This window comes from Microtus pennsylvanicus, chromosome 1, assembly GCF_037038515.1.
Source record: "Microtus pennsylvanicus isolate mMicPen1 chromosome 1, mMicPen1.hap1, whole genome shotgun sequence".
In the NCBI taxonomy this organism is placed as follows: domain Eukaryota; kingdom Metazoa; phylum Chordata; class Mammalia; order Rodentia; family Cricetidae; genus Microtus; species Microtus pennsylvanicus.
In genome coordinates, this window is record NC_134579.1 from 46,324,588 (window position 1) to 46,351,197 (window position 26,610).

At 40.9% G+C, this 26,610-nt stretch overlaps 3 protein-coding genes across 9 annotated transcripts in view; 2 read left to right on the top strand and 1 right to left on the bottom strand.

The window, feature by feature from the left end:
- Atp6v1a (ATPase H+ transporting V1 subunit A) overlaps positions 1–830 on the bottom strand; it is a 51,275-nt gene extending 50,445 nt beyond the window's left edge. Inside the window, exon 1 of one of the 5 annotated variants that reach the window (XM_075963193.1) lies at positions 50–830. The gene's annotated coding sequence lies outside the window, so the exon portion shown is untranslated. The remainder of the gene's footprint in view (positions 1–49) is intronic. The other 4 variants (XM_075963202.1, XM_075963212.1, XM_075963238.1 and 1 more) reach the window with 4 other exon arrangements.
- Positions 831–929: 99 nt separating this feature from the next.
- Positions 930–15,404, top strand: Naa50 (N-alpha-acetyltransferase 50, NatE catalytic subunit). Of its 2 annotated transcripts, none has more exons than XM_075963251.1 (5): positions 930–1,222; positions 9,543–9,679; positions 10,247–10,366; positions 10,968–11,034; positions 12,446–15,404. In XM_075963251.1, the coding sequence occupies exons 1-5, from the start codon at positions 1,215–1,217 to the stop codon at positions 12,621–12,623; spliced, it is 510 nt and encodes a 169-aa protein (XP_075819366.1). In that variant the 5' UTR covers positions 930–1,214; the 3' UTR covers positions 12,624–15,404. The 2 variants fall into 2 exon arrangements, with proteins under 2 accessions (XP_075819366.1, XP_075819373.1); XM_075963258.1 differs by having other exon boundaries at positions 1,083–1,222; positions 9,546–9,679.
- Positions 15,405–24,542: 9,138 nt separating this feature from the next.
- Positions 24,543–26,610, top strand: part of Usf3 (upstream transcription factor family member 3) — a 50,332-nt gene continuing 48,264 nt past the window's right edge. For both annotated transcript variants that reach the window (XM_075963272.1, XM_075963281.1), the window contains exon 1: positions 24,543–24,808. The gene's annotated coding sequence lies outside the window, so the exon portion shown is untranslated. The remainder of the gene's footprint in view (positions 24,809–26,610) is intronic.

The following is a 26,610-nucleotide window of genomic DNA, read 5'->3' on the forward strand; positions in this document are numbered from 1 at the left end:
GTCCCCAGTCCCCTCTCAGCCCGTCCATCGTCCCCAGGTCGCCAGTTACCTGTCGCACCTGACCCGCCGCGGCGCGAAGTGCAGACCAGTACCCAGACCGGACCCAGAGGCTCTGTCACTGAGGGAGGGGATGTCTTCAGCTGCAAGGGGCGGGTCCGCCCTAGACAGTCATGTGACCTCAAGCTCCACCCTGCTTCTCCTCCCCAGGCACGCCGCGCGGCGCATGCAGGCTTGAACCTTAGCGGATAGTTTGGAGGTTAATGGTTCCGCGGTCAGCGAACGAGTTATTCCCTTTTTTCACTATGACTGGATTATAAACTACAGCACAGAAAACGAGGCTGGCAAGGGTTAAAGTGCATTGCTAAGGAAGTGACGTTGAGTCACGTTCTAAGGGCCGGAAGTGGCGATGGAGTCCCGCCTCTCTCTGTCCCGAGTTAAAAATCCTGGCTGGAAGGCTTAGGCCTATCACGTGACTTTTTTTTTTTTAATGTGGCTTGACTGCTGGAGGATCGCCAAGTTATCCGGGCCGTTCATTACCTTTTGATTTTAAAAACACATTTACTGCAGGTCTCCACAGACTTTCTGACATTAAGAAGAATCCATTTTATAAAACCCTATTAGGCGACAAGAGCGTTTGAAGGTCACTGGAGACCCGAGGGGGGGGGGAGGTTGGAAAGGGGGCTGGGAAAGACTGAACTCGCCGGTTTGCGGAGAGGGAAGGGTGGAGAGATCCGGATTTTACCGCCGGAGCCGACCGAGCGAGCTCGGCGGGAGTGTCGCAAAGGGTGGGCGGAGCCAGCCCTCCGCAGGCCCAGCCCTGGCCCAGAGAGGAAGTCCTGAAGGGGAGGGGGGGCGCGCGGCAAGGAACACTGCGGCTGCGCGCGACGCGGCGGCCGCGCCGGCGCGCTGAGGGGGCGGGGTGAAAGGTCACAGCGCGGCGGCGGGTCTGGCTGGCGGCAGCTGCGGGCGGGAGCCGAGTGTCCCGTGTGCACGTGTGGCGGAGCGGCGGCAGCAGCGCGGCGGCGGACCTTCCCGCTTCTCCCCGGAGCTTCGGGGCCCGGCTTGGCTTCCGTGGCCTCCTCGGCGCCCTTTCCCTCCGCCGAGAGGCCGGCGTGTGGGGTCGAGTGGCCTGAGCGCAGGGCGCGGAGTGCTCCAGGCGGGGAGGACGACGGCGTTGGTCGCGGCTGTAACGACGGCCTCACCAGGCGGGGAAGATGAAAGGGTGAGGAAGGGAGAAGGGCTGCAGGCGAGGGCTCGGCGGGCAGGGGAGAGGGGCGGGGGCCGGCGGACTGGGAGAGCGCTGCGTGCGAGGAGAGACTCGCGCCAAGACCGGGCCTCCAGGGGGGGACTTCGCCAGGCTCCTCGGTCACTCGGCTTCGGGAGGGGGCGGAGGCTTAGGCCGGCTGTTGGCGGGCTGCAGGGCCAGCGGAGGCAAGGGCGCGAGTCCACGAATCCAGCCCCGGGGACGAGGGTGCCCCGAGTGTGACAACGGGGAGGAGGGATCGTGGGCGCCCCGGGCCTCTTCCCGGGAGCGCACGACCGAGCCAACTCAGGTGCTGATCCGTATCCGGGCTCCACGCTGTGGCTGCGGGCTTTGACACGTTTCGGTTTTCCTTCATACTTGTGGGCTGTGCCGAACCTTCTGGAGGGAAAAGGAATTGGAATAAAGAGCATGGGGATGAGTGTTGGGAGCTAGTGACTCAACGAGATTTGGGTTGGGTCAGAGCGAGAGGAGGAGGGAGGGAGGGGGAACGAACTCGAGCCGCGGGGACTTTGGGGTGCCAAAATGTTTAAGGAAGTATTGTGGGTCAGTAGGTGGAGCTATTGCTTCGGGAGCGTGTTTGCCCCCAGTCCACGGAGCAGCTTTTTGCTGCTGGTTAGCAAAGTTGAGGTTTGATCTTTTCAAATCTTGGGTAACGTTAGGAGTTGTTTTGGTTTAACTGTTCCCGTATCGATTTATAAACTGTTACAGTATTAGCGCCGCGCTAACACGTTGCTTAAGCAAACCGTTTTGGAGGTTGCCTTTACAATCTTCAGAGAAAGAGATGGAAGCTTAAACATGTTAAACTTTATGAAATACCGAAAGGATTTTTTTTCTAAGTAGGCTGAAAATTAGAACTGTTGTTTCAGTTAGTTGAACTGTTTGAATCAGCATCCTTTTTGGAGAACGAAATATATCATTTTTCCAAACTCGTTCTGTGTAAAATAAAGGTCATTTATCTATACGTCTTAAAACTCAAACTATTCTGAGTTTTGATTTTTAGGTCTACATATAAAATACTTTTTGCTTTAGATATTGGTTACTCAGTGTTGAATTTTTTTGCATGTGTTGGAATGTTTGCGCCGCTTGAGTCACGATCCGGGACATTTGGCTAATTTTAAAAAATGTGATCCAACTATCTTTAGGAAAAGTTTTATTTTCCTAGTAGTGTATGACTTTTTTTGATGCTGTCTCTTTTCTTATTGATACTCAATACATATTTGTCATGTTCTGTTATAGTAATAGCAATGAAGATAATGAGTCCAAAAATGATTCTGGACGTTTAGATTAAAAAACTTGGATGTAGTTCAGTTTCTCTAGGCATAGGATGTAATCTTTCTGATACCTAATTTGACAGTAGAAATGGAGCCACACAGTGGGGTTCTTGTCAGTCTGTTTGAACTCGTTATTAAGTGTACTATTAAAGTAGCTTTCTTTTACTTACTGAAGTTCTGGGACCTGAAGGAAAGCACTCAGCCGCTGATCTATAACACCCAGCACTTTAGTTTGAGATAGGGTCTTACTATGTTGCTCAGGCCAGCCTTGAACTTGGCAACGATGTTCTTGGCCTCAGCCTTTTGAGTAGCTAGTATTGCAAACTGAGCCACCAGCACTAGCTGGTTCTGTTTATTTAAACAGATATTTACATGTAACATTATGGAGGCAGATGTCTAGAAATGAGGAACTGGACAAATTTAGACAAAACTACAGGTTAGGCCAGTAAGCATGCTCAAAATTAAGATTCCTTAAGGTTTTTATTTCTCACAATTGGGAGCTTAGAATTGTGTTCTGGACTAAACAGTTTCAAGATGTTTTTGTAGGTATAGTTCTTTAATTTTCCACAACTAACTTCTAACAAACATGGGACTTTAAATTTTCCTCTTTGTTCCTTTTAAGATACTAAAGAAATGAAATGATGGTGTAGTACAGTTCTTGTTTGTTTGAGATGTTAATGTCCTTGAGATCCAAAACTTGTGCAACTGCACTGTGTTCAATGTCCTGATTTCATTAGAAAGACCTGTGCAAAGCAGTGGTCCTATTTTGTAGTTTTTGTTTGAAATTTTATTTGCTAAGTTTTCCCTTTTTATTGCGCTTACCAAACACAGTTAAGTAGTTGACTCTGAAGTGGGAAACCAAAACCCTCTATGATTTAAATTTTGGGTGTTGAAACTTTAAGCTTACTATTTTAAATCAACAGCAGTAGGATATCCTGTTATAAATCATGTATTTTTCTTATCTCTATATTAGACAAATTTGCAGTTGATAGTTGCTATATGTTTTTATATGCATATCTGAAGTATGAGAAGTATACATTAGGCTGTTGGCTATTTCACCTGAGATTTCTTGTTTTTATGAACCAAGGGCATTATGGCTTGGATTTGTGGTCGGTAAGCTGGTTACTTTTATATGTTCTTCCTCTCTAGGGAAGATGATATTAAGGCAGCGCAGTCAGTTATCAGTGCAATTGAAAAATAAAACTAAAGGAGGTGCAGATTAGTTCCTTTAAACAAGATGTGAATACTAAAGTGACCAAAATAAAAATGAAATGGTAAGTAGGAATAATATTAAATACAGAGCAGTGTGGTTTCTAATTGAAACTTGGTTAGATGTTACAGAGTGGAACAGAGTCTATGGCCATACCCTGAATGCGCCCGATCTCATCTGATCTTGGAAACTAACAGGGTCGTGCCTGGTTTGTACTTGGATGGGAGTGGAGCAGGATTCTGCAGTTAGAAATGAAACTATGTTGACATACACAGAATAATGGTTCTCTCCAATAGTGTATGGACTGGGGACAGGCCCAGAAAGTTTTCTGTATTTTTATCTAGGTGTTGCTTACATAGGAAATATAAGTTTTTTTAAAAACGGAACTGTAAAGATTTGTGACATTTTTGTATCTGTGTCCTTCTCGTCTCACTATGGACTTAGATTAGGCTGGTTGGCTCCTAACCTTCAGATCCATCTGTCTCCTCTTGAGTAGCTGTTTGCTACTGAGCCTGGTTACAGAATGAATCTTGTGTACCTATAAAACTGGTTGTCAAATCTGACTAGAAACTTGCAGTTTATATTTTGCTTTTTGTGTAAAACCAGTAATTTATGTTTTGTTGATTGAGATACTGAATTTTAACAAATACTGTGTAATGTCTCCTTTGCTATGTTGAGAGTTTTGAAATAGTGTCTGAAGTATAATCGTTTGTGTTATTTTTTTTTAAGTATACCTTCTACCTATAGAGGTATGCATATTGGTGAGTGCTGGGTGTGGTATTGCTATAAAAAAACAAATAGTGGTTTGGGGATTGGGTTCATTTGGTAGCAAGCATGAAACACCAGTACCAGACATGGTGGTACACATTGTCTTCCCAACACTGAGAGGCAGAGATGAAAGTATCAATGTTCAAGGTTACACAGTAAGTTTAATGCCAGCTTGGGATACATGAGGCACTGTCTTAAAAACTTTTCTACATTTAAGAATATTTCAGGCCAATCTTTGAGTTCGAGGCTTGCCTCATCTACAGATTGAGTTCCGGGACAGGTGCCAAAGCTACACAGAGAAACTCTGTCTCGAGACACCAAAAAAAAAAAAGAAAGAAAAGATTTATTTATTTATTTATTATGTATGCAGTATTCTCAGTATTCTGTCAGCATGTATGTCTGCAGGCCAGAAGAGGGCACCAGATCTCATTACAGATGGTTGTGAGCCACCATGTGGTTGCTGGGAATCTCTTAACCTCTGAGCCATCTCTCCAGCCCAAGATTTTTTTTTTAAAGGATCATTCAGGAGGCTAAGTGCTTACATGATTTTTCTATTTTACCATAATAATTTACATAAATTTTGTTCTTGTTATCACAATTTGTAGCCAAGCTTTAAATTATTACGTCCTAATTGTTGTCAGATAAAAATCTCTTGTCAGATAAAAAACTTATTTTGTGAAGTGTTATTTTCCAAAGTCAGTAGTGCTCTTGCCAGACCAAACTAATTAACATTTAATTTTACCTTGCTCTTTTATTCTGTAGAAATCTTGATTTTTGTCCTCCAGGTGTTAACTATAGCTTTCAATTTCATGGCATTTGAAGAGGCATGTGTTTCAGGTATTCAAATAATTTTCCTTCTTGTTTTAAACCTAGTCTTCAGTAGCAAATAGGATACTTATACTAAGCTGTAGAACGCTTTTCAATTCTAAAATTGTAGTTTAAGGTACAGAATTGTAACACAGTAGTGCTGTTACTTTGCCTTCCTCTTGATTTTCTTTCAACTAGTTAAAGCACGGTGCCTAACTTACTAATAAAGTATTAGTCTTGTCTGATGCAATAGTGGATAGCCACAGTTAATCATTGAGCAGTTAAAATATTTTTGTATGGCTAAATTTTTTAAGTTTAGTTTAAATTAATTTTTAAAAAAGATTTTACTTTTATGTGTATGGGTGTTTTGCCTGCATTTATGTCTGCTCCATGAATGTGTCTGGTTTATGGAAGCTAGAAGAGGATGTTGAGCCCCTGAGACTGAAGTTATAAACTGTAGTGAGCCATCATGTGGTGCCAGGAATCTAACCCAGGTCCTCTGAAAGAATAGCCAGTGCTCTTAACTGCTGAGCCATAGTTTAAATTAAATTTTAAATGTTAGTCTTGGGGCATTTTAAAGCATATTTGACATAAACTAGATATATAGATCTGTAAATTTTGCTAAATATTAATATATAAAATGTTTCCTGGGAGTGTTAGGCTCTAAATTTGAAGTATGCTGTGAGTCGAATATGGTGAGTTTTTGTGAGCCACTATTGGTTGCTGGGAATTGACCAACACCTCTGGAAGAGCAGCCAGTGCTCTTAACTGTTGAGCCATCTCTCCAGCCTAAATAAAGTGAGTTTTAAAGACTTAGTATGAGCATGGCATGTTGGTAATCATCACCAGGGAGATAGAGGCAGGAGGATTGGAAATTCAAGGCTATCTTGGACTACATGAGGCCCAGTTTCAAATAACGAGAGATTTGGCAGGATTAAAGGTGAGAAAAGAGATAACACCTAGTGTGTAGAAGCTAAAGTTTGATCCAGTTAAACATCCTAAGATGTGCAGTCCCAATCCCCAAGGTGTATTCAATACAAAATGTCAGTAGTTATAAGATTGAGAGGTCTTGCTTTAAAATCTAGATGAGAAGCCCAAACCCAGCAACCAAGTGGCGTTAGGTAGAAAAGATTAAGTATAAAAGTAACGCCTAGCCAGGGCTTTTTTGATGCACTTGGGAAGAGGATCTGGGAGTTTGTGGTCATGCTCAGCTAAAAAAAAAACAAGTTCTGGGCCAGCTTGGGCTGCATGAAACCCTGTCTTTAAGGGGGTTGGGAACGGGGAAGACAGACAAACAAGAGTACTATGTGAGGTAGGAATTTCAGTAAAGAGAAAAGTCTTTTGGATAGTTAGTATTTGTTTTAGTTACAGTTTCTGTTGTTGTGAAGAGACACCATGACCACTGCAACTCTTTTAAAGGAAAGCATTTAATTAGGGATGGGTTATAGTTCAGAGGTTTAGTCCATTATCATGATGGTGGGACATGGTGGCACACAGACAGACATGGTACTGGAGAAGGAGTTGAAAGTTAAACATCTTGATTTGCGGGGAACGTAAGTGTAGGCAGAGACTGCTTGTTTGTTTCCTGACTTCTCAGACCTGGATAGTCACCCAGAAACTATTAATTACAACACTGTCTAGCCTTTAGCTCAGACTTATTAACTATTATATCTTAAATTAACCCATTTCTATTAATCTGTATATCACCATGAGGCTGTGGCCTACTGGCAACCTCCTTCGGCAGTACATGGTGTCTCATTGACTCTGTCTACTCTCTCTATCTCTGTTGTGATTTCCCACCTGGCTTTATTCTGCTGTGCCATTGGCTCAAAGAGCTTTATTCATCAACCAATAAAAGCAACACATATACAGAAGGACATCCCACATCACGTAAGGAGTCTGTGTCCTACTAGCCAGGCTTATAAAATCTCAAAGCCGGCTTACACGGTGACACACTTCCTAATAATGCCACTTCTGGGCAAAACAATCAAACACATGAGTCTGTAGGGGCCATAGGTATTCAAACCACCATGGTATTTAAAGTGTGCTTTTGACCATTTGTGTCATTTACTGAAGGACTTGGTTTAGATTAAGATTCCCACTAGCCAAGAGGAAAAATCTAATGTCTTGAATTTTTATTGACTTCAGCCATATTTTGATCTCTATTAAATAATGCTTTAATCAAGTATTCCAATTGTTTGGTGTGAGTGGACTCTTACCAGCACATATCACACACCCTTCTCTTTAATCTTAAGGAGCAAAGATGATTCCTTTGAGGGACTATGATAGGACTGATTTCATTATAATAAAAATTCCTAGAAATGCTTGATTCCTAGCTTTATACTGTTTACTACGAGCACATTCTCTGTTGGAGTTTTGGTTTTATCTCTATGAAGGGAAGTGGAATGGGCCCAGTGGATTCTAAGGCACCTTCAACATGAAATTCTGAACAAAAATTGACTAGTTAAAATTTTGTGCCAAGTTATGCTGTGTCTATTGAATGAATAAGCAGGTATAGAGAGTTTGCCTGCACTTTATTTTTGCTGTGTAACTAAGTCAGGCCTTGATGTTGGGGAGAACATTTCTTGGAGAGTCTCATCTCCATCTTGTGGTCTTTCTGAATATTGCCAGTAATTTTTTTTTTTAAATTTTGAGGATGAAAGCTCACTCAGTGGAAGCACGTGGATTTGATTTCTATACAAATAGCCGTACAGGTACACGTAGTATTTGTTGTACAGAGACACACCAAAAACAGACTTAAAAATTGGAATACTTGATAGAGTTAAAGGTTGAAAATTAAAATTTGAAAGTTTTTGTTAGGAAAGTGCTATAGTAGTTAATAGGTGAACACATTTCAGAATTCATTGAGTAACATTAAGTTCACAAGGTTCAGTGATTTCAATGACAGCAGTTTGCCCTATAGTCTGACTAAAGTGAATGCAAGAGGTTTGTTTGTTTTTATTTTATTCTATTTGGTTTTTTGAGACAAGGTTTCTCTGTGAAACAGTCCTGACTATCCTGAAACGCACCGTGTAGACCAGACTGGCCTCAAACTCAGAGATCTTCCTGCCTCTGCCCCTGAGTGCTGCGACTAAAGATGCGTGACACCACCACCCGGCCTTAATGCTTATTTTGTCTTAGTACTTTTTATTGTTTATGCCATCCACTGTGAACAGGTTGTTAGCATAAGGGCACCTAACTGCACTTGGTTCCCAGCACCCACGTGGCAGTTCCAGGGATTTGACACCTCTATGGCCAGGAGGCTCAAATATACATACACTTACATAAACATAAATAAAAACTAATCTTAAACAGAAGGTAAAAAGAGGGTAAATGGGGCTGTGGTTGTAGCTCCTGAAAGAGCACTTACCTAGCATGAAGGAGGCCCTGGGCTTGATTTCCAGCACAAGAAAAGAGTCTTCAGTGTCTGCTGGTAGTGCTGGTAGTACTAGGAATGAACTGTTGTATGGATTTCCAGCAGGGTTTGCCTCAACAGATTTATTTTTAGTATGTAGTAAAAGTTATTTGAGCTATTAGAAATTTATGTTGTGGACTACTTTTCAAGGCAGAACAGTTTCATTATCAGGAATCTTGAGCTCTCTTTTAATTCCTTATTTTTTGAAGTCCCTAAGTACTTGTTCTGTTTTCTGAAATTCTCATACTGAAACTGAGATGTGCTGGAATATGAATCCTTAATATCACCACTGATATTGTTACTGGATCACTGTTCTCAATAAATAAAATGCGAATAATTTTTCACAATTGACTTATTTTCTGCTTACGTAAGCAAAGGAGATGGGCAGGTTTCTCAGTGCTTAGTGCTGGATTGTCTCAAGAAATAGTGTACGAATTTATATTCTCATCTTTAGTACCATTTCCTATCCCTTTGTTAATATTATCAGTCTGTTTATCAATAATAGCTGTATCTACATTTTTAAACTGTAAACTAGAAGAACAGTTTTGGTATTTATTAAAGGATAATATTCTGGCCTTATTGGTTAGTGTGTACTTTTTTGTCCCTAAATGTGTATATTTGTAGAAAAGCTCTAAGTAGAATTTTGGTTGAACATTCGACAAAATTTGCTTGTAAGTGGTAGTGTTTTAAGAATATAAAGTAAGGGTTGCATTTGTCAGTCATGCAAAAATGACTGCTACCCTTTTAATGGTATCTTAATGAATCAAGTTAATTATCTTTTATTGAGTACATTTTGGTTTGTTCCAGTAGCCGGATCGAATTGGGGGATGTGACACCACACAATATTAAACAGTTGAAGAGATTGAACCAGGTCATCTTTCCAGTCAGCTATAATGATAAATTCTACAAGGATGTGCTAGAGGTTGGCGAGCTAGCAAAACTTGGTATGTCTTTCCTCCTTTTTAAAATATGAATTCTCAAACTATGTTTGTTAATACTAGAGCAACTAATACAGGCTCCTTAATTTTATAAGCAAGAGAAGTTGAAATGAAATGTTACAGATTTTTGAGCAAGATCGGTGTTGAATATATGACTTTTAAAAGCAAATACTTAATGTCCTTTACAAAAAGTGTGAGTGTATGCATGTGCAGGCGCACAGACTACATGACCACTTTTGGACTAAGAGAGCAACTTCGGGGAGTGAGTTCTAGCCTTCCACGTTGTAAGTTCCAACAGTTGAGCTTTAGGTTTCCAGGCTTGGCAGATACTTTTCTCTGCTGAGCCAACTCCCTGGCTCCGAAATGTTTTCTGTTATTTACTGTGAGCCTGTGTGTTTATCACAATTTAACTATTACAGAGAAAGCTTAACCTTCCTCGGACAATGTCAGTCTTGAGGTCATTGATATTCTCATAAGAGTAGTTGGTTAAAATCTGATGCCTATAACAACTTTTTTTTAAGGAGCTGGTTAAATAAAATGTTATGATTTACATCTTTGTATTTTCTGTGGCAGCATATTTCAATGATATAGCTGTAGGTGCGGTGTGCTGCAGGGTGGATCATTCACAGAATCAAAAGAGACTTTACATCATGACACTAGGATGCCTTGCACCTTACCGAAGACTAGGAATAGGTAAAATTATGTGGTGTTTTGTTCTGTCAGGTGTTGGTGGAGTGTGTCTTTAATCTGCTGTATCCTTGAGTGATTGAGTGAGGACAGCCAGAGCTAAACTGAGAAGCCCTGTTTCAGAAAACAAACTAAAAAGGGGGTGGGGGTGGGGAAGGAAACTGGGAAGTGGATTGTGAAAAGTAAAATGAAAACCATTGCTTAGTATTCATTTGGAAGCCCATAGATTTGATTTGTTTATCAGTCTGGGATTGTTTCATTCATATATATGAATATGAGAGAAGGTCCTGTAGTGGTTTTAAACATATTTACACACTGAGAACAAAATTTGGGGAAGTATGGATGTCTAGTTGTCTTCTAGTTCTGTGTCAGGTCTTAGTAAAGATGGAAAGTAGAGCTAGGTGGTGGCAGCACACGTCTTTAATCCCAGCACTTTCGGGGGGTAGGGGGCAGAGACAGTTGGATCTTCATGAGTTTGAGGACAGCCAGGGCTACACAGAGGAAATCCTGTCTTGCGGGGTGGGGGGTGGGGGGAAATTAGATGTCAAATTTCAAGGTCAACTTGTAAAGTTATTTATTTACTTATTTGTTTTTGCCTTATTGATAGGAACTAAAATGCTAAATCATGTCCTAAACATCTGTGAGAAAGATGGCACTTTTGACAACATCTATCTGTAAGTACCTAATGTTCATCTAAGTGTCTATAAATTATCTGTTTAAATCTCTATCAAGAAACTTTGAAATCTACTCACTCATTGTATATTTGATGAAGGTATGCTTGTCCCTTGATAGCAATAGACATATAAAAGGGCTGTTCTTCTAGACAACCCTAGTTCCATTACTAGCACCCACATGGTGTCTCAAAACCATTTGTAACTCCAGTTCCAGGGAATCCTGTACCCTCCTCTGATAAATAAGTGGTACACAGGCATATTTGCAGACAGAAGTGACCACACCGATAAAATAAGTTTTAGAAAAAAACAAAGTACATTTATTTAAGTTCATAAATCCATATAGAGGGGGCATACTATTTACAGATGACTTATCCTCCCACGTTCTTTAAACTGACCTAATTTACTTAAGGGTGCCTAGACAAAAGAAAATGTTACAGAAGTTTTATTGTGTTGTATTGTTTAGGGAATGCTGAAGAATGGTGTATATGTTCCATTCAGGACAACTTGATTTTTATTATTTTTTTAATTGATTTTTATTGAGCTCAACTTTATTTTTAATTCCAGGTTGGTGAAGTGTGGGTAGAAAATTGTTGTGATGAATCATTTATGTTATAATTTGGTTTTAATTATATATAAGGGACCCTATGGTGAAACCAAGAGTCTAAGGAGGCCACAGTATAAAGATCTAAGACAACTTGTTATGGTGGCTCATGTCTTTAATCCTAGAGCTTGCTTGCGCTCAGGAGACAGAGGCTGGTGGATTCCCCTGGGTTTGAGGCCAGCCTGCTCTATACACATAGTGAATTTCAAGCAGCCAGGTAGAGACCCTGACTCAAAAAAAAACAACCAACCAACATGCAGAGCTAAGACAGAAATCACAACAATGAATTGTTTTCATATTATGCAGAATATTATGTTCTGAAGAGTAATGAAAGAAGCTCAAGAAGATATATTTAGGCAATTGAGACTAGAGTGTATTTTTGTTGTTAATTGTTTTTAGTGTGTATATTTGTGGGGAGGGGCATGTGCATGATTACTGGTCTCCAAGGAGGCTAGAGGCATCAACAGTCTCTGGAGCTGAAGTTACTGGTGGTTGTGAGCTCCTTGATGACAGTGCTGGGAACAGAATGCCAGTCCTTTGGAAGCCTCATGATGGTTTAACCTTTGTTAAGTATAAGAATAAACACTGATCCTCCTAATCTTGGCCATCTGCCTTGCAAGTGGGGAAATTAGTTTAAAAGTGTAAAATAGTAAGTAACCTTTGTTAAATATTGGTCATTGTAAAGAAAATGTACAAAATGTCTGTGAAATTCCACCTCTAACCAATTTGAAGCTATCTCTGGTTAAAAAACTTGAAAGTTGATGAAACTGTCTTATATATGTATCTGTGTATATATACCCTGTATCTCAGGCATGTCCAGATCAGCAATGAGTCAGCGATTGACTTCTACAGGAAGTTTGGCTTTGAGATTATTGAGACAAAGAAGAACTACTATAAGAGGATAGAACCTGCAGATGCTCATGTGCTTCAGAAAAACCTCAAAGTCCCATCTGGTCAGAATGCAGAGACACAAAAGACAGACAACTGAACAAATTACAAATGAACTTTCTTGCACTTGCTTGTCGCCAAATAAAGAAAGACCCATTGATTTCCCCTCCCCCTTTTCTTCAGCTTTCCTCCCTTGTTATTCTTCCTTTCTCTCCTCTTAAAGTTTTTAATACTTTGAAGAACTCTTAAAAATGATCATGTTTGGATTGTTTTAGTTCTCTTATTTTTGTGAGGTGGTTAGGTTGAAGGCAGGAGAAGATAGGTCTGTATCCTTTCACAGTTAAGATGTCCCCAAAACTGGGAGTCAGATGATTTCAATTTTTAGCTATTTTTTTTAACATCCTGCTTTCACATTGAAGGGCAGAGCCTACAATATTGTTTATTTCAAAAGACAAAAAGAAGCAGCAGCAATATCTTCTCTAATTCATAGACAAGCTTAGTGTATTTGTGGTACTTTGAGTTTTAAAGACTATCTGTGGGATGCTAATCCCTGACATTGCCTTCACTCTACCTTTCGTCCTTCAAGCACTCTCAGGAGTTGGACCATTGTTATCCTTGTGAGAAAATACTAAGCTTATTTAGGTTTAAAAGCAGTTTTTCTCTCTATTTGCTGATTGGTGGGGCAGTTTGTGTAGGTAGTATTAGACTTTGATCAAAGTATTTCAGTTAAACTGCTACTTAGCTGATGAGTGGGTTGCTTGTTAGCAGATGTTCTTTGTTTTGTTTTTTTATTTTTTCCTTCCTGCTGTTAATCTTTTTACTAGAGGCATTAACTTGTAGAGTATGGGCTGGTGAAATGAACTGTTTTAATATCCCAGCTAGAAATATGGCCTTTAACTGACCTATAGAAAATTGTTATAATTGGTTTTCTTTTGTTTTTCAGTAAGCCCAATAATAGTGTAACCTTATACATGGAGCTATGTCCTTATAAGCCAATACCCCTAAATAAACCTGAAGCAAGTGTTTTCTCTTGGACATACAAAATTACATAAAAGTTTAGATGGACTTGTAACATTTTAAGTGTATTTAATATCAACTAATACAGATTGTTAAGTGTGACCATTGAGCATTGATAATATATGGAAGAATTTCTAGACAGTATTTTTGAAAATAACATTGTTATGCTATTGCTTATCTGTTGAAGAACATCCCAGATTTGCTTACACTCTGTGCCTATAATGTTGAGTTTAAAGATTTGGAATAAGAGGAATCAAGACAAATTCCTTCTATTCTTGAAACAATAGAAGTATAAAGTGTTAATACAAATATCACTGTGACCTCCAACTGACAGGTTTGGTTAAGTCCAGATCATTTTCAGGCACATTGGGAGTGGCTCTGATGGGTTGAGAATTGTAATGTGGAGACTTTTCCTCATCTCAAAGATACATGGCATTTCTTAGATTGCCAATAGTCATCAGTGGCTCAAGAAATGTTCTCATTAGACTTTAGAACAGTGTAGAGTGTATGTTTCCTTTCATTTAACTTTAAAAGGAAGTTTAATACTTCCTCTTAGGAAAATTATGGTAAGGAAGTCTTATTTCCAACTAGGTTAAATGGTAAAATTATCTCACAAGATGCTTATGCACATTTTATAACACTTTTAAGTTTTTATTTGAGAATGTGAAAGTACATAAAGTGGACTTCAGTAGTCTTGAGTGCCAAGAAAAATACGGGGTGTGGTTGATGAACGGATGGATGGATGGATGTATAGGGTAGTGAAATTGTAGAAGTACCATGCTTGTTTCTTGGGTATTGATTTCCTAGACAGTCCAAATCTAAGCCCAGAAAAAAAGTTTAGTGTTAAGCACCTTTACTTTCATGGATAAGCTTCAGTTTGCTCTTGCCGAGAGAAGAGGGCATAAATGATAGCATAATTAGTTTGAAGAAGTCAACCATTTTGTAAACTTCCAGATAGCAAAATAGATTTTGATATATAAAAGAGTTTTCTGAGATGACACTGCCTCTATTTCTATAACCATTTCACTTGGACTATCTGAGTAGTCCTATGAATGTATCCCTAAATGTGGTTATTGAATACCGAATAGCTGCCTCACAACAATTAAGTACATGTTATTTAAAGAGGAGGAACAAATAATAAAGTTTGAATTGAGTGTGTAGGCTCCCTATTATTGTTTCTTTTTCCACTCTAGTCAGTGATTTAACCTAAATTTTAAATGTTTGTATAGGGTCAATTGTCCTGTATCCAAGTTGCATTATGTAATTCCATCCACTTACATAAGGGGAAGATGTGGAAGAATAGAAACTGGGACTAGTCCATATGCATGGAGTCGGGAAATACTAAAGTAACACCCCATGTTGAGTTTGTGGTTTTTGGTTTGGGTTTATTTGTTTTGGTTTTTTTTTCTTTGTTTTTAATATGTGCTAATAATTTTTGAGGTAAAATAGTAATTCTGTTAACTGGAAGATTAAAGGCTATCTCCATTTTTTCATGACAGATTGTTTTTACTGTGGGGTAAATAGGTTAAAATTATTCTGTATGCTATTTGAATTTAGGTTCTAAAGTAAAGACACTGTAGAGAAATCTATGCAATATATAATTTGTCAAGATTAATTTTCATCTGGGGAAAGAAGTTCCTAAGTGTCTCCAAAGCAGGTCACTCATTAATTGAAAGTCCTCCAAAAAGAGAACTATTGGGAAGCATGGTGTGTGGTGGTGGAACAGAAAACCTCCCTCAGTTTTTGGAGGGAATATCTTTAAAGATACTTAAGTGGCTACGTTTACTTGGTGCAGTTAAGAATTAAACTTGTCAATTTTACCGTTACTGTTACATCTGAAATAAACTTATGTGATGTTCTGGTAGTGATCTGTCTATAAATGTCATGAAGCGCATTGTGCTGGGTGTTACAGTCTGCAACTATAAGTTGTGTACTGTGACCCATACTGTTTATATTTAAGACCCAATTTAAAACTCATTAAAATAGTCCAGGTATAATCAGGGCATGCTAATTCAGACCTTGTTAAAAAAAAAAAACTGGCCAACACATGGCGACGTAGCCAGACCAGCTCCACCTACAGAAGCCCCAGACCAACAAGTCTGCCTATAACAGCTATGGGGGGTGGGTGTCCAACTGAGGCCCTGACCCTCTTTTTTAAGTCTTGTCTGAGAGGGAATTTCAGCCTGGAAACATCAGAAACAAAAGAATGTGGGGCTGTTCCACACCTCAGCTTCATGTCTGTCCCATTCCTATACATACCATCCTGCCCTAGTGTATGTATTGCACCATTTGTGCCCCCTTTCCTCTTTGCATTCAAGATTATGAAACTTTGCTGTGGGCCCTGCCTTCCCTTCTTCCTGTTCATCTTGGTGGTATATGGGTGAGTTTAGGGATTTTTTTTAATCAAAAGTATCCACTTAAAAATTTGTTTTAATGTGATTAACAAATGTTTAATATTTCTATATTATATAAAACAAATATTTTATATTTCTAGTCAAGATGGTCAGAATTAGCACTTGGCTTATTCCACAAGAAACATTGTATGATCTTTGCATCTTAGATACCACATCACTCCAAAATTTAGCGGTTTCAATCAACAGATTTGTCGGATCCCATTAATTTCCCGATCAAGCAATGTATAATTTCTCCAGTTGGTTCTGATATAAGATCTTAATACCATCAAGTATCATCAAGGCCTGAATTTTCTTGAAGGCCTGATAATGGTCAGAGGAGCTACTTTATCTCACATGGCTTTTAGGCCTCAGTTTCTCATGTGAGTAGACTGCCTAGCCTCAAACTAAGTCTGAGCTAGGAGTCATTTGGAACTAAAATTAATATGAGACACTTGCCACTTAACAAAGCCTAATGTTGGTTTTTAAAAAATTATGGTCTTTGTATGTTGCATTGTGATGAAACCTTAAATCTAACATTTGGGAAGAGTTACTATTGGATAGAATATTTTGGAATTTTCTGTACTTTGAATTAGGAACTCACTGTCCTCAACAAGTCAAGGATATGAGTTAAGTATGAATTAAACATGTTAAATAGCTATAACTTTACAACAAGATACTGACTGAAAGAATTTGTTTCTGTCAACCAAACTTCTAGAGCCTATCTATTTAGCTCCTCTGAGAAACATTGGCAACATCAGGAGTTATTTTTAAAGATTTGAGCAGTCTATACTAAGGAAAACTATCAGGTTCTCCTTGTGTCCCTTAAATGATTTCTATGAGTTTATTAATAAACGCTTGCCTTTTAAGCTCTGCACTACAGTAATGGTCAATGAGGTGAGGGCTATGGCCTCTAAAGGTAAGTTTAAAAAATGCCATGGTTTCTCTGTAGCCCTGGCCATCCTGGAACTCTTTGTAGACCAGACTGGCCTTTAATTCACAGAGATCCACCTGCTTCTGCCTCCAGAGTGTTAAGATTCGTGCCTGTGGGTGCTTGCCAAGTACTCTTAATTGTTGCACTATCTTCCTAGGCCTTTAATGTTCTGTTGTAAGTAGAACATCTTACGACAAGTGAAGGACCCTTGGAAACAGCTGTTTGTGAGACAAGGTTTCACCTTGAACTTGCTATGTAGCTGAGGCTAGATTTGAATTCTTGATCCTATTTCTATCAACTTGGTTGGCTGAATGTTTCCTTTGCAAAAGTGATCAAAAGTTCTCATCATCAATCTTGAGTTTGTTTTAATGTTATAAAGCAATATGGAGAGAAATATTCTTTACACTGATATTTTAACATCGCATCCAATATAAACATGCTTTAATAAGATTTAAAAGGCTGATAATTGAAAAGTCAAAAAGATTCAGGATTTAGGCATCGAAGCTATGTTTTGTGGTTATGATTGTATCAAACCTAGTTTGTTTCTCTAGACTGGTGTAGCTTATTCCATTTTTATCTTTAATCAGGCTACAATTTAAAAGTAGCAGACTAGCTCAAATCTGGTGGGATTTTGTTATTTAGTAGGGATCAGACTCAATAGGACTGACTTCCAGCATTTTACCACTTGGATCAGGAGAAGAGGCTGAAGCAGTAAGAGTTTGAACTTAACCCCAAATTGGGTTACATAGACCCCACTTGAGGGAGAAATCCTAATCACAATACCATCTCTAGTGGCCATAATTTAATTTTTTTTGTGTGTGCATGTTTGTTCCTCAAAAACACATGAGGTCATAAGGAGGGTCCAGTTCCATATGGATATTGGAGATCAAACCTCAGTTTCCTATAATAAATGGTAATGCTCTTAACTACTGATCTTTCCAGCTATCGTAATTATTTTGCTGTCCAATCACAAATAGCTTCCAATAGATGACAGTTGACCCCAAGAATGACTTAATTTTTTTTAACACTGGTAAGTCCTACAAGTATAACTTTCTACTTTCCACCTAGTAGCCAACCCACCTTCTGTAGTGTTCAAAAGGTCTCAGAGGCACACGTGACTTTTTAATGTGTAGCTTAGGCCAAATTTAAAGCATGATTACTGAATTACCATCACTTCTTGGTGTGGTTTTGTAATGTGATGGTAGCACACTGACTTAGGTCATGGAATTTGGTCGTGGGATATACCCAGAAGTGATCTGGCTGTGACTGAAACTGAAAAGAGGGTGTGGCTCTGGCCTAGGGATACCTAGACACTAGTAAGAAGCATTTCTCCTTTTTCAGGACCAGGGATTGAATTGAGTGCCTTGCAGTGTTAGGGTACAGACTGATCTGTAAGCAGCACCCCTAGGCTACCCTCAAAATTGCTAATTCTGCCTCTGCCTTTTTAACGTTACTTTGACAGATTACAGGTGGTTCTAAAGTGTTTGATGCGGGTGCTAGGAACCTGGACCTGAATCCTCTCCAAGAAGAGTAAATGCTCTTAACTGTTGAGCCATCTCTTCCCAGCCTCTGGCCTTTTTTTCCCCCCCCCTGAGAAAAATTTACATGATCCCAGATAACACATTTTTCAAGTTTCTACATGCTTGTGAATTATGTGCAGGCTAAGTAACATATTTCTTATTAAATTACAAGAAATTTATATTTAACAGAAAAACTTTAGGGTACAGTTACAGATAGTGCTTAAAGTATAATATGTGGTGGTGAATGTTCATACAAAAAATACTTGAGTCTAGTTTATTAGTCGATATCTTGAAGTGGGGTGGGGGTTAGTGTCAAGCATGAAGTTAAATCAAGGAAAGTATAGCAGACATCTGTTAATATGGAACTAAAATATCAAGGAAATAAACTGGACCTAAAGAAAAGTGATCAATAGTGTAAATAAAAAGGTCATTTGGGTTGTGGCTTAAGTTTTGTGAAAATGAAATGTCACAAGGTGGCTCATTTGGTAATGGTGCTTGCTGTTAAGCCTTACAACCTGAGTTTAACCCCCAGAGGAGCCCAGATCTGGAAACAGAACTGACTCCACGGAGTAGTGTTTGACTTTCACACATGAACACCACAGACACGCACACATATATTAAATAAATTATATATAGACTTCACTTTCCTGGCTTCATGCTTAATTTTCCTAGCTTCATTTCAGGAATCTGACCCTGCCACACTTTGCTTATCAGTGGCCTTCTGGAACTGCCATAAGCTTCTATGACAAATCTTCACCTAAATTATAAATTAGCTCCACTTAGATGCTGATGCCAGGCTCTGCTGACAGCTCAAGATATGGATGCTCTTGTCTCACAGTTGTATTGGCCTCTACTGACGCTGAGAAAACTTTCTAGACGGTTTTGATCAGGGAACTCTGGTGACATTCCCAGGTCTTTTCCTTAAGATGAATTTGTAGTTTTGAAAAATGGACCCTTTGCTGGATGAGCTCTTGCACACAGCACTTCTTGCTCAGGAGAAAGGTCTGAGGTTTTCTCTTAATGGCACTAATCTCTTAACAATTATAGATGTTTGACTTTGCCCTGTGTGGCATTTTCAACTTGCTGTTTTTCATGTCTTTCTGCTCCCTCACTATACATTACAGCAAGAGCCGTGAGCAATAACTGTACCACAGTCTGAATTCTGTTCCATCTTGAAAGTTCCACTATCAAGCATATATAGCCTGTAGCTTTGAATTGTGCCTGATGAAGTTCTCTGGGCATGAGAATGCAGCCAGATTTCTCTACTAGAATGTATCATGAATGGTTTTGAAAGTATTCTGGAAAGAGTACCAGTTCCTTCTCCATGGTCACCTGAAGTCCCAGTTAAACTCTACTGCTTTCTGGAGTTTAGCTCTCAACTCCAAAATTCACATTCTTCCAACACAACAAAAAGCCTAAATACTGTGGTTGTATTTTCACAGTAAATCTATTCCAGTTTTCTGTATTAAGTTACTCCTGACAGACAAGGGTTTTTTGGTTTTTTTTCCTCAAAAATTGGAAAGATTTCCGTCTACAGTGCATCATAATGGGGAAAGTATAGCTGTAGGGGTCTGAGGCTGATGCTCTACTTGCTTTCCCTTTTAATTTCTTCTGTCTGCCCCCCCCCACCCTGCAACTAGGGACCCTGCCTCATAGGTAGTATCACATTCTGGGTAAATCTTCCCTCTGGTTTAAATTTTCAGGGAATTCCCTCATAGGTACATCTGGAGAGCAACATTGACTCTTAACTATCATGATGGGACTTTTGAATGATACAGGAATTAAAAAGACAGCCTGAAAAGCTGTAAGAGTCTGCAGCTACTATGCTTATTCATGAGATCATGTAAGATTGGCAAGAAGGTGAAAGCTGCTTCAGCACTTGTATACTATGTCATAGACCAATGATTAAAAGCTTTAAGCATGCCGTTTGGAAAGTAAAATCAGCTTTAATTTGCAAGTGATAATGATTGAACAAAATGCTGGTGCTGTGTTTTGGAAGACTTCACTACTTCAAGTTCTCATCTTACAAAGTTGAGTAAAGTTAGTGGTGTCATTGTCAACATAAACCAGGCAGTGCTACAGAGCTGAGTGTATAAATATATCTGTACTTGCATAGTCAATTTCTTTGTCAAGGCACATGAATGACCATCTCAACAATCACATAGGGAAAATGGTGTCTTCACAGTATACAATAAATGCAATAAATAAAAAGGGTGCTCAATCCTCTAGAACTAGCTACTCACAGCTGAGCAATACCAATCTGGATAACTGAAAAGTCATCAGAAGGAAAGAGCCAGTGTAGAGGTTGTGGCAGAGAAGACTCAGTGGTTTAGGCACTGCCTGCTCTTCCAGAGGACCCAGGTTCAATTCCTGGCACCCACATGGCAGCTCACAACTGTAAATCTAGTTCTAGAGAATCTGATACCTGGGTGGCAATGCACATACATTTCTTTTAAGAGAATGAATTATTAAAATGTCCTTTGGATATAGAAGACAAGAGTCTATATGGCCTTGTATAAAGTTCTGGTTTTTTTGAGTCAGGGTTTCTCTCCTAGCCCTACCTGTCCCAGAACTCATTTTGTAGATCAGAATCATCTTGAACTCACACACCTGTGCCTCTGCTGGTATTAAAGGTGTTTTTTAATGTATGGCACCACAGGCATGATCCAGAAATAATCTGTAAGATGGATTTAAATGATAGTATTTTCTGGCTTTGAACTCTGATCCACCTGCATCCTTCCCAAGTACTGGAATTAAAGAAAAGTACCAATGCAGGGCATTGCTGTGCTTTTAAAGACATTTATACAAGACAACCCAACAGGTGGTGTGGTGCACACCTTGAGACTGAGGAAAAGCTGAAGGGGACAGGACAGGGTAGTGGATTTGCTTTTAATTAGAAATTCACACCCATACATTGTGTGTGTATGGGAGAGAGACCAACATAAGACATAACCTGGGCAAACAGGTATTTCATGATAAGCACAAAGGGTTTCTAAATGAAAAGGCTTCTGTTTCAATTGCATCAAGAACTTAACAGAATAACATTCAGATCTCACCTCTTTATTTTTGGAGAACAGACACAGCAATGGTATAATAGACTGAGATTCATAATAAATCAAGATGGACTGCAATGGGGGAATGCCTATTGAGTTGGCATCTCTATTGTGACCTTTGCTGTTTTAGTATGGCCACCTAGGTGTGGACACAGACAATGGTTGCTTTCTCAGAAGACCCTGACTTTCCTCATAAGTAAGATGAGAAGAACTATATTGCAGTATGGTTATGTGAATGAAACAGGTTAGTAAACAAGCAATTCTTATAAAATGCAAAACCCAAGCTCCACAATTGTTGAAAACATTAGTCCAACATGTAAAGAACTTCCATAAATCTGTGAGATGCTTCCAGACATTAAAATGAACTCTAATGGCTGAAAAAAAACGCACTAAAAACAATGATACGGGAATATGCTCGGCACCACTAGTTGTTAGAAAAAGTGGTGCACATCTGTAATACCTGTAATCCCAACACCAAGGAGGCTAAGGTAACAGGTTCACCAGTTTAATTATGTCCTGAAATATCTAGTGATACTGTCTCAAAAGCTAAGAAACGACTGCAGCTCAGTCGTGGTGTGGACTATCTGGACCCATCATATACTGTTGGGAATGCAAATTAAAAATTACAGCCTCTGGAAAAGCTTGGGTATTTCTTCCAAAAACATGAAAATAGTCATATGTACTATATTCAGAAGGCAAAAAAAAAGGCCTCTAAAGCAAGACAGCCAAACCAAGTTTAATGAGTGATTGCAAACAAAAGCCATACAATGAAACCTAGCTATGCAATTCTGTGCAGCAATTGGACTATGATTACACATGCATGGCCGCAGGTCAAGACTTAGTGGTCCTGGTAACAGGATGTGTGCAAGTCGCAAACAGCAGAGCACTGGAAAGAGAAAATTAATGATTTCTGGGCAGAGCAAGGAAGTAGTAGGTGGGGTTGACCCTTGGGAGCATCTGAGCTGCCAGAGCTGCTGCTCAAGTTCATTCTTGAACCCATATGAATCTGAGGGATCAAACAAACCATTATATACCATGCAAATCTTTCTGTACCATAAAAGGTCCTCAAGTAAGTGGGTGAAAGTCAGGTTCAGTCTGAAGGACTGGACTTGTAGACATGCCAGTTTCACCTGGCTACTGCATGTTATTAGCAATCTAGACACTCAGCATATACCAGCCAGCCATCCTTATGCAGTATCATCTCAATCTCACATGCTAAATAATGTTGAATAAAATTAATCAAAAAAATCTCTAGTTGAAATTTGAACTTTTTCATTTTATTTATTTATATGTGTGTTTGTGCACACATGCACAGTCCATATATGGAAGTTGGTTAGAGGACAACTTGGAATCTGTTCTCTCCTGCCATGCGGAGATTCTGAAGCTTCAACTCAGATCATCAGGCTTGTTGGCAGGTGGTGCCTTTACTAGTAGCCACCTCACCAACTCAACAGTTGAATTTGGACTTCAATTAGAAAATGAGGATTAAAATTAAAAGTTGATATTCTGACCTTTATCAGTAAATGGTTGACTTTCTATTTTTAAATTATGTCTGAATGGCATTAATAATAGTTCAAAAGTTCTTAAATCTTGTTTTCTGAATCATCAAAACTTTGTTTTGCATCTGGATGTAGTGGTGCACCCTTTTAATTCCAGCACTCATATTCAAGATGCAGAGGCAGCTGGATCTCTGTGAGTTCAAAGACAGCCTAGTCTACACAGTGGGATCCCATCTCAACAAAAAGCCAAGACATTTGATTTTAACTAAGAATGAATGTATTGTAGTTCAGGAAGTTATGTGTACCCTGGATTTGATATTTGTCACCCATTAAACCTTACATTCTTACTAAGATGGAAATCATGTAGCTGGACATATATTAGCATTTACAGTTTCATGGATGTGTTATTAGTATTACTATTATAACTCTGAGTCACACCGTCTCTGCTCTTGAACTTGGGAATGACAAATCCATTCAAAAGCCAATTAAAACTCACTGCCCTGGCCCAGATGTCACAAGGAAGTGAAAAAACAAAATTCAGACTGCTTATTAGCACCAGTTTTGAAGCAACGTTAAAGGTCTATTTCATTACAGATTTTCAAAACGCGTAGTAAAAGTAAAATGGACTTGTTATTTACCTTTTTCACAAAGCAAGGTCTGCGTCCATTATGTATTTGCCATAGATGTGACTATCTTGTGAAGAGCTCATGAATCTTTCACCACCACTAGGTGGAGGACCCGACACCTGTCTCAGGCAGACTGGTTTGTGAAATGAAGCAAAACTAGAAAAAGATAGTTAGGGACCACGGTTCAAGAGCTCCAAAAGCAGCTCAGAAGAGGTCTCGGGTTCCAGATACAAGTGTCTAGTAACTTAAGTTTAGGCAATCCCCATCTCCTAAAGACTCACTCCCTCCCTTAGCTGGGGCTCCCTGTCATTTCTGAAAATGGTCTTCATGCTTTCTGGCAAATAAAGGACGTCAGCGAGTCTGCAGTACAAATTCCAGCAGCCTTGGGGCTGAAAGGATCTTGCACCAAAAGGGAAGTCCGGAGAGAACTGAATTCTCCACCACCGTTTCCCGCCTTCTTGATCCTTCACAGGCTAAAGGGACCGGTCTATCTCCGAAAGCCTCGGGTGCCTCCTCCTCTTCACTTTTTCCACTTGTAAGCTCACACTGACATATTCCAAAAGCTCAGTATAGAACAGGAAGCAAGGAAGTTTCTTAAAACATCGCTTCTAGCTTCTCAAAGCTTCCCCTTTAAGGAACCAGGCCTACCTCTTTCTCATTCACCTACTGGCTTTCCTTTCTGCCCGTCACTCTACCTTTAAGAATATTTCCTGTTCTTTCAACCCAACTTGCACACCTCCGCCCCCCGGCCGTGTTCATTGGGCCGCCTGAGGCCTGTTCCCTCCTAGCTTTTCCCTCCGCCTCCTCCCGCCCTCTAGCCTAGCGCAGCGGCATTCCGGCTGCCGATTGGCTGGGACGGCAGCCTCCCCAGCTCCGGATTGGTAGGCCGGTCGGCTGGGGCGGGCGCGCGGCGCATCCAGGCTAGGCTGTGCGCGTGCGGAGCGGCGGCCGCGGGAGGGGCGGGAGGGGCGGGGGGAGGGGGGCTGGGAAAGTTGAGGCCGTGCTGCCGCCGGGTCTCCGGCCTCGAGGGCTCGGGCTCGCTGCGGCGGCGGTGGCCGCGAGGAGAGGCGGCGGGGGCGGGGGGAGAGGAGGGCCCGGGCCCGCGCTCCCCCAGCCCCGCAGAAGCAGGCGGCGGCTGCCGACCCAGAGGCTCGCCTGGACGGCCAGACACCGCTGCCTTCCGCTCCTGGGATCATGACCCAGGCGGGGGTCGCCGCCACTGCGGCCGGGAGCGCGTCGCCGGCGGGTGAGTGGCCGCGGGAGGGGGCGCTGACAGCCTGGGCCCCGGCTGCGGGGGCGGCTCCGGGGGGCGGCCCCGGGCTCAGCTCCACCCACCCCCTCCAAGCCGCGGGAGGTGAGGGCTAAGCGGAGTGCTCCTGGTTCCCGGGGATCCCAGAGTGCCCACCTGACCCGGGGCGAGCGCCTTCTTCACCTTGGCCTGCCCGCACCCTTGGTCCCAGGCCCGCGGGGGCTTGCCCCGCTCCGGTTCTCACCGGCGGACAGAGGCCCCATGCTGTCCTGGGTGCATAAAGAACTGGGCTGCCAGGTCCTCTCCAGGTGGCCTTTGCCCGCCTCCTTCACCTTTTGCCATCTCTTCCATCTCTTTCCTCGTCTTCTGACTTTCCTTCTGACCCACTCGTCAAACTCGTGCTGCCTGCTTTTGTAACTTTCACCCCTGTGTCGGAGAGTTAGGTTGACGTTTTCTTTTTAGAAGCTCATCTTTTTGCTGCTGAACAGCCCTGGTCCAAGCGAACGGCTAGCTCGTCTGATTTCCTATTTCCTGAACAAGCATGAGTTTTCTGGGCTCTTGCTGAGGTTGGACGCTTTGACTATTGCGTTCTCTCATGGATTTTTTTTCTTTATTGACCTCGTCTGCAGATAAGAGATCACATAAAACTAACTGCCAAATCCCAACGAATGTTCGAGTAACATTTTACCCACTAAATAGAGTAAAGTAGCATGCAGGACAGTTCTGGCTAACTTTACGGGTAGCAGTGGGCAGATTGCTTAAGGAAACTATGGTGAGTGGACTTTTCAGCACCTTTTCCTCATGGCCAGCCTGCCTTGCTTTTTGCGATCTCTGCCCTCTCGACAGTCACCCTAGTGACATTTTCCTTTCCCCAGGACTCTTGATTTGCTGCGTAGATACGGTGTTTTCATTTGTTTGGGAAGTACACTGAAAGTATTTGTTGCAAAATAAGTAAGATGCATTGTAATCATTCCACTTTCTGAAACCAAGTGTTGTAAACAAAAGCTGTGTCAAGCATGTTTCACCAAAAGGCCCGTGTGACCCAGAATAATCATGAATGTGGCCCAACACAAAGTTGAAAACTCATTCAATACCTTTGGTTTTTTGTTTTTATTTGTTTTGTTTTTAATCTGATCATGTGGCTCCCAAGGGTGACTGTGTAAATGACAAGGTTGTGTCACAATGTCAAAAGTTTGGGTACCTAGTCTAAATAGTATGACTTAGTGTCTCTGTGTACTTAAAAGTAGTTTTGTTAAGTTTGTGCATGGATGAAACTTAGGACATTTCCTTGCCGTGTGGTAAAGGCCACTTAGAATTGCTGTTTGTGCAGGAAACACTATTTAACTCGGGTTGGAAGAGAAGTTTCCACAGGTAGCAAGCTCAGAACCACTGCCTTTAAACCCAGGCCTTAATGTTATCTCACATCGTTCCTTCCTGTGGTCAAGCTCAGTGCTTCCTAAACTGGACTGTTTGTTATAATCACCCTGTTTCAATTCACAGCCCTTACCTTTGACCTGGAGGGAGGTAGGCTGTGGGTATACTTCTTAACACTCTCCAGGCAATTCTGCTCAGCAGCCAGGGCTGAAAATTACCTTAAGCTTGGTACAATGTCCAGACTGTTGTGCTTGTATTCCAGGGCTTTCCATGGCAAACCTTCAGTTGTGTATTCAACTGTTGCCTTAAAGCCTTCCATGTGAACCTTTGGACCCCCTAACTCCTACAGATAATGCAATTTAGATCCTGCTGTTGCTAACATGGGTATTTCTCAGGATATGGATCCCTACTCGTAATTCCCTTAC

Coding starts and splice junctions, on each gene's coding strand:
- Naa50 (XM_075963251.1), top strand. Junction 10,367..10,967: donor TTACCGAAGACTAGGAATAG/GTAAAATTATGT, acceptor CCTTATTGATAG/GAACTAAAATGCTAAATCAT. Junction 11,035..12,445: donor ACTTTTGACAACATCTATCT/GTAAGTACCTAA, acceptor CCTGTATCTCAG/GCATGTCCAGATCAGCAATG.